A 15,097-nucleotide genomic window follows, 5' to 3' on the forward strand; every position below is an offset into this window, starting at 1 on the left:
ACAGACATGAAGAAGAAGAAGAAGGCTGCTCAGGTTCATCAGGAGGAAAAACATCAAACCTCACTGCAAACAAGTGGAAGAACAAACTCGTTAAAAAGACGCTGAATACTCTCTCGTGGATTTTCTGTTCTGCAGCAGCTGATCCAACCAAAAAACACTGAAAACACTTTATATTTATTTATTGCACCTGCAGCTAAAAGGACACACGGCCCTGCAGCTTGACCCCAGAGCCTCGGACAGAACATGTGTTTCTGTTTCTGTGTGTCTCTCAGTACTGCAGGATTTTTAGGGGCTCATGATCGCCTTCTTCTCGCCATCAGAGGAATGCATCAAACTGTTTTCTGACCAAATTCAGCTGAAATTTACGAGCTGCCAAAAACACAATTTTCTACTCGAGGTATTACTCAGTATTTCTTATGAGCCAATGAACCCAAGAAGAAGTCAAATTTGGTTAGAAAAACATGTTTTGTTAAAATCTGGCTGAAATGCTACGGTCCCAAAATCATATTTTTTATCAAGATATCTCGAACAGTCGGCCGATATCACTACTTTCAATACAGTTACTTCAAATGAATATTTTCCTCTTTGACTCGATATCTTTCAGCCTAAATTGTCCCGTTTGTTGTCTTTGGTTTTCTCCACTTCAGTCGTAAAAGTTTAGTTTTCCTCCGACACTTTCCACCCGTCGTCTTCTGTTTTTAATGCCGAGCAGAGGAGAAAAATACTTCCTAAAAAAAGGTTACATGTCTAAATAATGAATGAAATATTGGAGTATTAGTTTCTAGTCATGAACAGGAGCACTGCACACAGAGAGGGAGTTCTTCTCTGACTTACATCCAGCAGAGCGGGGACGTAGCCGAGGCCAGCACACACCTGCCGACCCACAGTCACACATTGAACACGCTTCATCATTATAGATATTAAACATGTTTAAGACGACTCTGGTTGCAGGAAATGTGACTTAACATTTTGATAAATCTGCACAAAGTCGAGCTAGTTCTGCTAAATTAATTTGCCCAGCAGAAGGAGCTGTTCTTTCCTTTTCTGCAGGACCTGAGGTAAATCCGTTGATAAAGCTTCTTAAAGGCTTCTTCTTCTTCTTTTATACAGCCACAGCTACGACAGAGCACATGTGTGTGTGAACCCACCTGGATGCGTTCAGTGGTGGTGGGCCACAGCGCCCTCCAGATGACCTTCTTCACCACGTCTGGCACCAGACTGGCTGTGATGAGGAGGATGATGCTGAGCCAGGCCGGGCCGCTCGACAACATCTGCATGAACACGTAGTACATCCTCTGGTAGTTGAGGAAGGGCCTGAGGAAGAGGAGAGGAATATCAGGAAATAAAGTTTTAGGACGCCTCTTTGGTTTGTGTTTTTTCCTGTGCGTCCACATCTTTGTTTTAATTAGAAGAACTGGCTCTCCAAACACTCACCAGATGATCCCTCCCCACAGCAGAGAGAAGATGACAAAGAAGATGAGCGAGCCCCAGATGATGAAGTGGTTGATCCAGGTCCAGTAATGAGTATCCAGAGCCAACTGCAGCAGAGAGGGGAGAGATCAGAGGGCGAGGTTTGCACCTGTCAGACTCCACAGCTCACTTTAACAACTCTCCCAGTGTGTGTGTGTGTGTGTGTGTGTGTGTGTGTGTGTGTGTGTGTGTGTGTGTGTGCTTTACCTTGAAGGTAACAGTGAAGACAAGCACGGTGAACACCAGCGTCCCGAACGTCCAGTTTCCAAACATCTGCAGAGGGAAAGTGACGACACACATTTCACATGATCAAAGTGCATTTTCCCTCAAATCAAAGTCACCTGAACGCCTCGTCAGTGAGTGCATGACGTGTTTGTGCAGCTCGTTTAAGCAGCTGGAACTTAAAGTGAATCTAAGCAGCTTTTCTAAAGGTCTAAAATAAGTGTCTGGGTGATATTTAAACATTTTGATCACAGGTGACGTGGATACAATCCTTCTAAAAGGCCTGATTTTGATGAAGTCATACAAAAAAGAAACTTAAAAGTTCACATATTAAATGAGGAATCAATCAATCCAACAGATGGAGGGAGCTCAGACAGCGAGGAAGAGATCATCAGAGGATACGATGAAGGGGGAAAACTGGTGACATGACGTGTTTTTACATTATTTTAATGTAACCCAAAGAACTGATATGCAAGTCAAAGAGCTTTGTGTGACTTTTAGAAATCAACAATTATCTTTGAAAGACGGCTGACACACTTCATGAGACTACAGGTGTGCTCCAAACGTCACCCTGGTGAAATACGGTACATGTCTGGAACAGCGTGCACGCCGTCTTTCTCTTTGTTTAAGTGACTTTTTGCACAAATCTGCGCCTCCCCTCTTCAGTTTGGATGTGCGCGCTTTCTCGATTCTTGCAAATCTGAAACCTAGACTATGAAAGAAATGCATGACGATCCGGAAGACACAACGCATGACAACTTCAGATTCAGAATGAACATTTCTGGGTTTCTTGACAGCCCAGCAGAAGAGCACAGAGCCGATGTTTGAATGTAAACAGAGAGCTCTGTTCATGTCTGTCCACGTTTAGACGATGGAGCAGTCGAGAGAAAACCTGAACTGAAGATAAAACGCAGCAGATATATGGCGCTTTTTAACACTTTAGATTTATTTTGTGTTGATGTAAAAATCATTACCGACCTCTCTGCATCCCATTTAGACCCCACCTCTGGCATTTCTCTACAAATCATCCTATCAATAGACTGATGGCTCAGAGGAGAATTAGATTAGAAAGAGGCTCAAAGTCTCAGATGTCATGTAACAGAAGCAGGAGTGCTCGTTTGAAACTTCTAAACACACAAAAAGAAAGGGACGTCAAAGTGGGGATGGATCACTACACAGAAGCCTACAGGCGGTGTATCTATGGCAAGCGGTAAGGGGCTCGACATGAGATGAACGGGTGATGTGTTTAAGGACCAAACAGAGAGTTGGAAAGGAGGGAGAAATGACAAAGAGAGAGAGAAAGAGAGAGAGAGACAGGCTTACCATCTGTGTGTTGGTTGTCATTAGCTGGGAGGAGGAAAGAGAAGCAAAAAGAAAAAAGCAACACAAAGGTAAGAGGAGACGAAGAAGAAGAAAAGGAGGAGGAGGCCAGGAGAGGAAGAAAGAGAAGAAAATTATAATAAAACGATAAACAGTCATTCAGTGGCTGGAGAAGAATAAAAATAAATAATCAGTGCATAAGAAAATATCGAGCAAATCAAGTTTCTGGAAATAAAAATAAATCAAACTCAGAGGAAGATGGAGGAAAACCAGACGATGTGAAAAACAGAACGCTTCACAGCTTTTAAAGGAGCGATATGTAACTCTGACACCTAGTGGTTAAAATGGGTACTGCAGTCTAATTTAAAAACATCATAGAGAGCTGTCTCCCCCCCTCCTCTCTAGAGTGGATGCTCACACAGGGCACCATGTGGTGGACTCTGAAGCTTCAGTGTTTATCCAGCTCTGCGTTCTAACCTGCAAATTATTCATAAAATAAAACACAAAACTGAAAACTTCTCATCAGTTTGTTATCTTTAAACTGTCTGTGGAAACGTCGATGATGAAGACAAAAACACAAACTCTCCTTGATTGAATTTAAAGGTGCCGTCTTGGAGGTGTGGGTGTTACCTGTCCGTTGCTGGTGAAGGTGGTGTTGTCAAACAGGAAGTAAGCGCCGAAGAACATCACGACGGCGTCGTAAACGCCGAGGACGGTCCAGTAAATGAAGTTGCGCCACCGCAGCAGAGAGTTTTTAGCGATATCTCTGCGAACAGGAAGAAAACATCAGACATGAGGGTGTTTATAGATTTACTGATGAATGCTGCGTGAAGCTGCACTTTAGAGGACAAACATCAGAAATGATTTGATTTTGATTCATGTGCATCATAAAGAATAAAACACTGAACGACCTGAGACATTAAACTGAGCGTCATGCTCTGCTATCACGCCAGTGTTGCATTAACAGCTGATCTCATGCAAGCCCTGATCAGCTGACGGACAGCCGATGAGCTTCAAAGCCTCCTATTGGCTAATTGCACCAAGCCGCCTTCTTTAAGCGGCTCTTGCTGCCGACGCTCTGCACAGCTCCTCCTCCTTTGATGATGTTCCTGACTGCTCATGCTGTTGTCACTGAGGCTCTGTTTGACTTTTTGCTGCTTCTCTCCCTGCTTTAAGTTTTCCTTGTTTCCACGGTAACGGGCAGGAATGTGTCCTGTTCCTGTCTGATGCTTTCTGCATCCCAGCACAGAGCCGTACCGGCAAATATAAATAATGCAAAGAAAGTATTCTTCCTGGACTGGGGTGTGTTATCGAAGGGACACAAGATGAGAAAAGAGGAAAGTCAAGACTGCTGACTTCCATCATGTGAAACCTCGAGTTCTCAATTTGGAAATATTTGAGCTCTGAGCAAACTGAACCCAAACAAACTCAATTAAAGTCAGAAGGTTTCTGCACGTCAAACTCTTCTAAAAAACATGAATTCTTGTATTTCTGAGGGGTCGATTGAAGAATGTGCAATCACACATTCAGAGGTCATCATGTATATACCTGTAGAGCGACGGGTCCTTCTTCAGGATGTCCATGTTGATGTGCTGCTCGATGAGGCTGTAGAGGAGGATGGGCAGCGACGTGAAGCTGATGTTGTACAGAGTCAAGTACGCCGTGTCGTACAGCGGCTGCAGAGAAACACAGGGAGAGATTTACAAAGTTTATTTAGCATTTTCATCGTTCTCTTCTTCTGGTCACTTGGAGTGGCTGGCTGGGCGATCGTACCTGTTGTGAGAAGCCGCAGAAGAACTGGTAGAGGAACTGGGGGAAGATGAAACAGACGTTCTGCAGAAAGAAAGTTCAACACAAGCAGTCAGTGATGAAAGAAGCGATGAAAAGAGTTTTTTATTCTTGTTTGAAAATATACAAATCAATGCACAACAGGAGCGAGACACAACTTTATTTATTCACTTCACAAACTACCAGACTTCAACTTATTCAACTGTATTTTTGACCACAGGTTACCTTGTAGAAGAAATATTGCACGAGCTCAGAGATGCGGATGTAGTAATAATGTCCGTGGACGAGCAGCATCTTCTTGAGGTGTTTGAACTTTGGGATGGCGTAGTCGCTGTTCCTCACCGCCTGACGCCCCTCCTTACCCATGATCCCTGCAGAGACACAGAAAGGTTGATCCTCTGAAGAACAAGCTGTGTTGAGCAGTCTGATGGTGAATCATGAAAAGGTTTTAAAGCACTAACCGATGCCGACGTGCGCCTCGAGGATCATGCTGACATCGTTCGCTCCGTCTCCGATCGCCAGCGTGATCGGGTGCTCTTTGGAAGCCTTGATCAGCTTCACAATCTAGAAATACAAAAACCATATTCACGACTTCTCACAGCAGCTAAATGTCGACCGAGCGCCCGAGTTGTCGCTCTTTGTACCTGTGCTTTCTGCAGCGGAGCCATCCGACAGCAGAGCACGGCGCTGCAGTTTCTGCAGATTTCCAGGAAGATCTCTTTGTAGTTCCCTGAGTTCGAGTCCTCCTGAGCCGGCCTCATCACCGCAGAGAGGGTCGCTCCGTCGATGATCAGACCGTAGTCCGTGCAGTCTCCCGATAAACTGGGTAACAAAGTGAGCACCGGTCAGATAATCAGCTGAAAGGGTTTTCTAAAAAGTTGGACAGCTTGTTATTCAAACACAAACACACACCTGGAGAAGGTGTCCCGGGTCATGCCTCCGTGCTGCCTCAGGACCGTCCTGCTCAGGTCAAACAGGACGTCGTGGAGGCTCTGCTCCTCGGTGCGTTTGGTCGTCAGCTCCAGGATCTGGGTGTTGCGGCGGAACAGCTTGCTGGCGTAGCAGGTCGCGGCCGCCGTCTCCATCTTGTCACCGGTCAGCACCCACACCTTCATGCCCGCTTTGTGCAGAGACTCGATGGTGTCTGCCGCTTTGTCCTGGAGCCTGACGGGATGGAGAGGATGAAAACAGACGATGAACTTCCAGGTTTTAAAGGTCAAATTATTGAATTTTAAATGGAGTGTGGCTTTGTAAAGAAAGCTTCTTGTTCCTTTTTTTCTTTTAGACCCTAAAATATATAAATAATAGGACACTGTGTTGATCATATTCAGGATATGATATGATCCCGGTTTCTGATCACTGCGTCTGATTTGTGCAGACGTCTGTGATGTTAATCTTTACAGGAGAAATTTGAAAATCTGAGAAAAATAAAATGAGACTGAGGCTTATTGCAGGCTTAGCACTAATAACAGCAAACATGGCGTTGCAGATATGGCACATTGACCTTATTTTCAGCAACAGGAAACCGTTGAGAATGTGTCAGGAAACCGGCATCCTGTAGCAAGTTCACCACAGACTTGAATAGGTCAGCCCAACCTTAATACACACTGCTACAAACCCAAACGACTGGCTCTGCATACATGCCTACACCAACACACTGGTGTATGCTGAGCCCAGAACACCTCTTCCCATTTTCCCTCATCACTATGGCTATGGCACCATGCCCCCTGATGGGGAGAAACTCTGCAGGAGGTACAGAGCGTCCAAGGCGGTGTGAATGTGAGGAACATGATGTCCATTGTCGTGATTGTGTAGGTCATTCCAGATGTGTTTGTTCACCACCTTATTTGCCTCTATGAAGGTTTGTTCTCTGGTGGGCCCACTGCCCAACAGACCTGTAGTATTGCTTAATATGTAAATTATGTAACCTGAAACTTGTATAACTAAATAAATCTAATATGTTCATCATCGAAAGACAAAACTCAAGTTCTTCATGGCTACAGGAGTAAGACGCTCTCTAGTTTTGCTGATATGTCACTTGGTTGAGGCAGCGCGTGTGTGGGTAGTAGGAAGCTGTCAGAAAGTTCTCCAGGTAGTAAAAATCCAGTTTGTCAAAAATCAGGATATGCACAAACACAAAAACAGAAAACCAGATCAAAACAGGGATACTGAAGTCCATTTAAACGCACTCAGAATCTGGTTGTCTTTCAGAGTTCTGCAGGGAACAAATCTTTCTCCAAATCAGGATAAAGGCTGGTCCCAGTTTCTAAAGTCGGGAAATCAAATATCTGAGACACTCCACCTGTCCTCCACAGCCGTGGCTCCCAGAAGAATCAGGTCTTTCTCGATCAGGTCGTAAGCCTCGGCGAGTTGCCTGTCTCGATCCTGAAGAGCGAGTTTGGCCCCGTTCAGCAGGTCACAGACCTCCTGGTACTGTTCAGGACTGAGAGGACGATAGGCGACACAGAGCGTCCTGAGACCCTCCTGAAGAAGAGAGGGGACAAAGACAGGTTATTTATCTTCAAAAACTGCTAAATAAAGAAATGTGTCTTTCTGTGGTAACCATGGAAACTGCCGTCATCATGTACGGTAACTGTGGAAACCACTAAAGTTACCCATCCTTTGAAACTCTCAGACACACAGAAAAACAAATTATGATAGACGGAGATTGTGTTATTTATGAATTATTCTTTTGTATGTATGACGTGATGTGTGTGTGTGTGTGTGTGTGTGTGTGTGTGTGTGTGTGTGTGTGTGTGTGTGTGTGTTAGTGTGAGTGTGTGTGTGTTAGTGTGAGTGTGTGTGTACTCACCACTGCGTTGTGCTCCACCCGAGCTTTGATTTGCTCCACCTTTCCTGATATCACCCGAGGGAAGATGGAGGAGTCTGCACCTTTACAGAAGAGATAGAGCTCACCTGCTCACACACACACACACACACACACACACACACACACACACACACACACACACACAGTGTCAGAGAGAGTAGAGGAGAAATCCTGCACTCCAACATTCAGAGATATGAACAGTTTGTTACCGGTGCTCGATCTGACAATGACGCTCATCCTCCGCCTGACCGAGTCGAACGTTAAAACCTCGAGCAGCTCAAACCTGGAAATACAAAAAAAACTCTTGTCATTAATTTAAAATAAAAAACGTCCAGATGAAGTTTTACTGGATGCACACTGCAGCGTATCGAGAGAACGACTTAATAAAGATTAGAGAAATGTTTTAAAGAGACAAACTCGCCTCTCGATCTCGTCTTCTCGGTTCAAGATCTCCATGTGGCTGTCCTTCAGTCTCAGGAAAGTAAAGCCAAGTCTGCAGCACAAAGCGAAGAAAAGATATGAGAGGAGAAGGAACTAAATGATACACCTGGTGTGTGTGTGTGTGTGTGTGTGTGTGTGTGTGTGTACCTCTTCATGCCCTCCACCAGCGCCACCTCGTCTGGAGAGGAGGAGATGTAGAAGGAGGTGGACTTCCCCTGATGGATTCCTTGTTTGATCCCGTCCACCGTCTCCTCCTCTTTCACCTGCACCGTGTGACACAAACACAACGCCCGGAAAAACAGCTCCTCGTGCTCCTGTGGGGGGGGGGGGGCCACAGTGAGTGTTACCTTAGCGTCTAAACACACACACACACACACACAGATGCACCCAATCTGAGGCTGTGCTCACCCTGGCTCCAGGACCCGGTGACGTGTCGATCATGTCCATACCTGCACCCGTCATCACCTACAAACAAATAAAGTGAATTAAACAAACAGAGGACAACATTAAAACAGAAGAAGAAGAAGAAGAAGATATCCTTTATGAATCCCACAGGGGAAATGTATTTAGCTCGGGAAGCGTTTTTTTTGTTTTTGTTTTCTTCTATGCAGACGCTCTGACAAACATTTATCTGACATCATTTCTGTACTGTCTGCAAAAACTGAATCAAAAGATTTGGACACAAAAACAAAAGAAATCAAGGACAGAGAGAGAGAGAGAGAGAGAGAGAGAGAGAGAGAGTGGGGAAAGGAGCGACAGGTTTCAAACCCAGTCTGCCCGCTTGGAGGACTACAGCCTCCGTACATGGTGCGCACAATAAACAATTCCCTACCGTGCCCCTGTTTGTGGACAGGACAGAGGATAGAGTCAGAAATCAAGGAGAGAGAGAGAGAGAGATACGACATGACGGAAAGGAGCGACAGGTCGGATTCAAACCCGGGCTGCCCCGAGAACTACAGCCTCCGTACATGAGGCGCACAGGCTAACCACTAGGCTACCTGCGCCCCAAAGTGCTGCAACTCCTAAAAAAAAAGATTTTACAACAGGACCTGAACTTGAGCACTTTTATCCCTTATGGACACTTTAGAAATATTATTTTTAACTGTTTTATTTGATTTGAATTACTGACTTATCACTGTGGTAATTTCAAGCTTTTAAATGATTTTAGTGTTTATATTTTATATTTTATTGCTCTTTAATTGATTTTATTTTCTGTAGTAGCTGTATCTCATTTCTCGTTGTTTATCATTTATGTATGTTTTCTCCGCATCATTGTAAATGACGGTCGCCCCTCAATGATCTCTCCGAGAACTTAAATAAAGGTTGATGATGATGATGATGATGACATGTTCAAGCTTTTTTTTTTTTTTTTTTTTTTTTAAACATATATTGTCCAGAATTTAGAAACATTAAATGAAGGTTTGTATGGAACATATGTTGATAAATAAAATGTTACCTGTCCGTTACAGATGATGTTAGGTACGTAGACGTGTCCGTCCACACAGCACTCGATGAACTCCATGTTGTTCTCCGTCAGAGTTCCTGTTTTATCTGTAAACACGTACTCCACCTGGAGACAAAGCGGTCTGAATGTAACCACAGGAGGATGTTTGACCCCTCAGGTGTGTGACACTTTATGTTTTGCGTTCTGTGCTACCTGTCCGAGCTCCTCGTTCAGGTCGGACGTGTTGACGACGGCTCGTTCTCCCAGCTCCTCGTCGAACATCTCGTCGTCCCACATGATGAAGTAAGAGCCCAGAAACTTCTGCATCTCCACGGTGACGTACATGGACACGGGGATGATGTAGTTAAAAAGAACCATGAAGGCGAGGAAGTCTGTGAACGCCCTGATCAGCTGGAGGAGACACACAGGAGGAGTTTAGGAGACGATTTCTTTGATTTATTATTATAACAGAATGTAATAAAATAGACTCACTATGTGTCTCTCTCTCTCTGACACCGTCCTGTGGTTGTACCACGGCTCGTCTCTGTTGGTGTCGGCCTGCCAGGCGTATTTCATGATGGTGTTGATGATGGATTTACCGATGAGAATGCACAGGTACACCACCAGGTAGGCGTTCATTGACCTGCAGGAGGAGACGACGAGAAAGGATTTATACAAATTCTTATTTATCAAAACGGAAAGCAACATACCCTCACTCTCTCCCATGATAAACTCTTCCACTGAGCGCCCCCTACAGGTCTGGAGGTCGTCTGTTTTCTGCCTTTGTGTAACTTTGACTTTCTAAATCACGCTCTTTCATTTGCAGCATGCTTCCGTCGCTGCAAAGGAGGAGAATATGTGACCTTTAAAATGTCTCGACCGCTGGCCTGCTTTGTGACCAAACCTCTGCAGAACATCCTTAGATCAAGCTAAAAAAAAACACATTTATTAACACCTTCAGGATGTGTTTTCATTGATACTGTATTTATTGTACAGAATAAACTAATGCAGCATTCGATTTTAAATCCCCTGCATGAACTCTTGCCAGTCAGTCAGAGACAAAATTAACTTCATAATGGTGATCATCCAGGCCAACATAGAGACCTCAGAAAAGGTGTTCAGTACCTGCCAAGTTCATTTTGGCAAAAGAAGGACCAATACAATTCTAATGAGCCGACCAGGCAGCAGAAGTGTGAATGTAATCCACCTACAGTCGGTCAGTTATTAACAAGCCATCTGGATACAAGATGCACGTCAATGCCAGAAGGAAAAGGACGAGATCCAGTTATCACAGCGAGCCAGAGAGACAGTCAGTGAATGAATCAAGAAGCGAAAAGACTGACAGACGGACGAGTTAAAAACATGAATTATTATTTAAGTGTGGGCGCATTCATGCTGCCAGTGGAGACAGTTTATGTGTTTGAAAATGAGAGCGAGAGAGAGAGAGAGAGAGAGAGAGAGAGAGAGAGAGAGAGAGAGAGAGAGAGAGCGAGTGAGAGAGAGAGAGTCAGCTTACTTTTCCACAGCTGAACGTTTCTGAGACTTGGACTGGTAGTTGAGAGCCATCTTGGTTTCCATTCCCGTGTAGATGGCCACGGCTGAAAGAAGAAGAAGAAGAAGAAGAAGAAGAAGAAGAAGAAGAAGAAGAAGAGGGAACAATTACAAAAGAATCATTCTCAAAGTGTTTTCGTTTGGGGAAAATACTCCGGTATTTGTACGTTTTATCTAAACTCTTTTAAATATATTTTTGGCCTAAATGAAGAAAAGGAACAAAACGTTTTGGGATTGTTCGGCCGGCAGATGCAAGAGAGAGAGAGAGCGTGAAATTACCAACCCTGCCTTTAAATGTGGTGTACCTGTAGTGCTCAAAATGGTTACACCCTCTACATAGGATTATTTTGTTGCGTTGACGTGTATTTCTGTTGATCTTACCGTATATGTACTCTGTGTTCTTCAGTGTGGCTCCTCGCAGCAGCAGGTTCTCTGATCCTAACGGCCTGCAAGAACAAAACAGATCATTTTCAGACTTCTGCATTGCCATAAATCCCATAACAAGTATTATTTTATCTTTACATTCTTGTTTTAAAGGTCACATATTATTAAAAATCCTCTTCCCCATGTTCCTCTAACTCTAACATGTGTCTCTAGTCCGTCTACAAACCCCCCAATGATGAGAAAAGTCCATCCTCTCTGTCTTCTCCCTGTTCCACTTTTCAGAAAATGTGTGCTCAAACAGGCCGTTTTGGAGATGTTCCCTTCATGACATCACAAAGGGCAGTAGCCCCTCCCCCAGGTGGGTGACACTCCCACAGCTAGGTGTTTGTTCTGCCCTCTGAGTCTGCCTTCTCACCGTAAACAATAGGACATGGAGACCGAGTACACCCAAGCCCTTCCAGAGAGGGGGTGTGGTCAGACACAGCTCATTTACATATTTAAAGGTACAGATACAGAAACAGTCTGTTCTGAGCAGGGCTGAAATAGAGGGGTTTATAGGCATGATCAAATACAGGATCAGAGTGGATTTAGAACAAGAAACTTCACACACATGTTTTGAGGAGAGCTGAGACTTATTTAAACTGAAGAAGAGGAGAATATGTGACCTTTAAGACTAACACATATCCACTCACAAAAACAAACATACCTGGCGACGGGCTCGTTGTCCATGTAGATGTTGATTCTTCCCACAAATCTGTGCGGGACAAAACAAAACATGAGAGGAGAAATATTCCACACATTTATTTACTTCAGGTGTTTGAGTGAGCGTCTGCACTGACTTGTAGAGGTCGGGCTGTGGTTGTTCACATTCTATGGTCGCGTGGATCGAGTCCACCTCCTTCTCTGTGTTGTACGCTCTGGTGTCCTGAACTGCATAGTAGGTCTGAGCAGGGAGAAGATTTAAGAAGAACAAGATGTGTTAGGAGGGAGGCAAGGGGAGTAAATAAAGACGATCGAAGAAAGAAAAGATGACGGCAAAAAGAGGACCTTTTATAGACCTTGATATATAACGAGCAGATCAGGTCGAGGTAAAAGTTCAGTTCTTCATCATTATTATATCAAATGGGATTCTTGTACATTAATAAGTGAGTACTGTTCACACCTTGTGGCTGCTCTCTCCGTCCAGACTGGCCGTAGTGACGAAACAGGTCCCATCTTCCCGAGACGTCGAGAGGAGGATGAGGTCGCACGGAAACGTCTCGTCTTCTTTGACCGACACCACATCTCCGACCTGAGGCAGACAGGTGAAGAAGATGCATCCGGTTGTCATTCATTAACCCCTTTAGACGTAAGGCCCCCTAAAAAAACTCCCTCTAGAAGTAATGTTTGGAATCGACCTGATGGTTTACTAAAATCTTTATTTCTCTGCCTCTACGTCAGATAGAGCTCAAACCCTAGACTTTAACTGCAAAGCATTACCTTTGCAATAAACAACAACAACAAGGAGACATTTCACCAGGTCTTAAAGGTGGAAGCACGCCAGTGTCTCATCAGGTCTTAAAGAGATACACACGCTAACGTTGCATCAGGTCTTACTGAGTTGAATACACATTTTGCACAAGAACATTTCCCTTTAATCTTCTTTGTTTTGCTCAAGGTTCAGTGGAACAAACAAAAACACTCTGGATAAAGTTTGAGAGTTCAGCTTCAAGCTGTGTGCATGAAAAACAGATTCCTACCTGCAGAGTCTGCAGGTATGACATGTCCCTCTTATCCTGTTAGTTTTACAGTTTAATGCGGTTAGCCTAACAAGCTAACCGTCTGCTGCACCATCTGTAAACCTCAGAACATCGGCCAACAGTCGCTCACGTTTGTTCTCCCACAGGAAGCTTGATTTATTCAAACAGATCCTCGTTGTCTGCAGTTTAAGCTGCAGTGTGACTCTCTGAATTGTTACATAACAAACATTAATGACAGATTTTTAAAGCTGGACTCTGCACACACACACGCACGCACTCTTGGATACTGATTTTTCTGAACACACACTCACTCACCCTGAGCTTGCGGCTTTGTTTGCGGACGACTTTCCCATGCTGCACCACGTGGACGGGACACTGGTTGACGGAGTTGTCTGCTTTGTGTCTCAACCAGTCCTCGTAACCCTGACGCAGACAAACGGGGACAAACGGCGACTCAGCGAAAACAAAGAGGGATGTAAAATATGATGTAATATAATCAAGTGATCGTGGAGGCCTTTGGGGGCTCACCTGTTTGATGGCGGTGACTGTGATGACAAAGAAAAGCGGCAGACCGCTGGTGATCGGACTGGTGGGAGTGTCGATGATCAACTAAAGTGAAAAAAACAAACAGAGGATTAAAATGATTGACGTGGATAATGTAAAAAAAAAAATAATGCTGAGAACGATCCTGGAAGAGAAGACGAGATAGTCTGTTGAATTAGTGTTTATTTTATTTGGTTCTTTATGCTGCAATTCAAATATAAATGAGGAACTTTGTAAACAGGAGAGATGTAGTCTGATATCTTTGCAGAAACACAAAGAAATCTTTTTACCTGGATGAGAAATATGATGAGAAAGTAGAAGTTGGCGATTCTCCTGAACTGCTCGAACATATTCTTGGGGATGAAGTTCCAAAAAGTGTACTGGAAACAAGAGACAGAGGAGTGTTTAAAAAAAGAGGGACCAAGCAGGTGAAGGTCACTTTCACTTAGGCGCCGTGTCCCTGAGTGTTTTTTTTCTGAGACCCTAAAAGCGTGAGGAGAGAGCGTTCGCCCAGCGTCTTTTTACCGACGTGTCACCTTTGTGTGCTGCCACTCTGAGCGCTCACGTTGAAAATCTTTCAACTTTTCAGTTTTTCTGTTGACGTCACCACAATCTTTTCCAAATGTATGATTTTGTCGCCAACAGATCGTGTCTTGTACCCACATCTTCCTCGCTCCGTGTCTGATCAGAAAATAAACAATCTAAAAAAAAAAACATGCAGTAAAAAGTACCCCTCCCGTCTGACAGGGATAATCTCCCGCTGTGAGGTGCATGTGTGAACAACCAGATCAGGAGGATTTCAGGGGCAGCCCTTGGTGCATATGCAAAAACAGATTTTAACAAACCAATAAAAAGTCGATCATATCCTAAAATGACGGACTTTATTTCCCAGTAAACCTCTTAAAAGCTACGAGGAGTAGCAACTCTTCAGGAGAGTCGTTCCTGTGATGTATTCTTTTCAAACCTTCATAAAGTTTGTGTTTGAATCTTTGCACTTCTCGGTGTCTCTGACCTTGGAGGAGACGATTCTGTTGTCAGGATATCTTTGTTGTATGAAGGCCTCTGTTCCTGAAGGAGGCTCTTTGTGTCCGATGTAAATCGTCCTGCTGTCCACCCAGTTCTCCTCACCAACACACTGCGCAAAAAAACAAACACACAGACATGAGGGTGTGCTGGAGGACACACATGTTTGTAATGACGAGATCGTTTTCTGTTTTATTGGACTTCAAAGGTTTGAACGAGAGTTATAAAAATGAGTAATGATTGAATAAACTCCCACACGGTAATGACACAGCGCTGTGCGACACAGAAGCAGACCTGCAGACGTTTACACAGAATGAATGAGTAACTTCTGCTCAATGAATG

General features: G+C 44.1%; 1 protein-coding gene across 7 annotated transcripts in view; it reads right to left on the reverse strand.

Moving 5' to 3' along the window:
* atp11a (ATPase phospholipid transporting 11A) overlaps positions 1-15,097 on the reverse strand; it is a 38,881-nt gene that overhangs the window by 4,962 nt on the left and 18,822 nt on the right. For 5 of the 7 annotated variants that reach the window (XM_065951850.1, XM_065951849.1, XM_065951848.1 and 2 more), the window contains exons 3-31: positions 14,745-14,867; positions 14,023-14,112; positions 13,718-13,798; positions 13,505-13,612; positions 12,613-12,741; positions 12,290-12,393; positions 12,157-12,204; positions 11,448-11,512; positions 11,032-11,113; positions 10,008-10,158; positions 9,729-9,926; positions 9,528-9,641; positions 8,480-8,536; positions 8,219-8,385; positions 8,052-8,123; positions 7,840-7,913; positions 7,613-7,716; positions 7,103-7,284; positions 5,713-5,964; positions 5,445-5,622; positions 5,262-5,364; positions 5,026-5,171; positions 4,786-4,845; positions 4,561-4,688; positions 3,643-3,778; positions 3,016-3,039; positions 1,678-1,743; positions 1,435-1,538; positions 1,149-1,314 (exon numbers count right to left, since the gene is read on the reverse strand). In XM_065951850.1, coding sequence (XP_065807922.1) covers positions 1,149-1,314; positions 1,435-1,538; positions 1,678-1,743; positions 3,016-3,039; positions 3,643-3,778; positions 4,561-4,688; positions 4,786-4,845; positions 5,026-5,171; positions 5,262-5,364; positions 5,445-5,622; positions 5,713-5,964; positions 7,103-7,284; positions 7,613-7,716; positions 7,840-7,913; positions 8,052-8,123; positions 8,219-8,385; positions 8,480-8,536; positions 9,528-9,641; positions 9,729-9,926; positions 10,008-10,158; positions 11,032-11,113; positions 11,448-11,512; positions 12,157-12,204; positions 12,290-12,393; positions 12,613-12,741; positions 13,505-13,612; positions 13,718-13,798; positions 14,023-14,112; positions 14,745-14,867 — 3,312 coding nt within the window. The remainder of the gene's footprint in view (positions 1-1,148; positions 1,315-1,434; positions 1,539-1,677; positions 1,744-3,015; positions 3,040-3,642; positions 3,779-4,560; positions 4,689-4,785; positions 4,846-5,025; positions 5,172-5,261; positions 5,365-5,444; positions 5,623-5,712; positions 5,965-7,102; positions 7,285-7,612; positions 7,717-7,839; positions 7,914-8,051; positions 8,124-8,218; positions 8,386-8,479; positions 8,537-9,527; positions 9,642-9,728; positions 9,927-10,007; positions 10,159-11,031; positions 11,114-11,447; positions 11,513-12,156; positions 12,205-12,289; positions 12,394-12,612; positions 12,742-13,504; positions 13,613-13,717; positions 13,799-14,022; positions 14,113-14,744; positions 14,868-15,097) is intronic. The other 2 variants (XM_020655372.3, XM_065951853.1) reach the window with 1 other exon arrangement.

This window comes from Labrus bergylta, chromosome 24 (assembly GCF_963930695.1).
Source record: "Labrus bergylta chromosome 24, fLabBer1.1, whole genome shotgun sequence".
Taxonomy (NCBI): domain Eukaryota; kingdom Metazoa; phylum Chordata; class Actinopteri; order Labriformes; family Labridae; genus Labrus; species Labrus bergylta.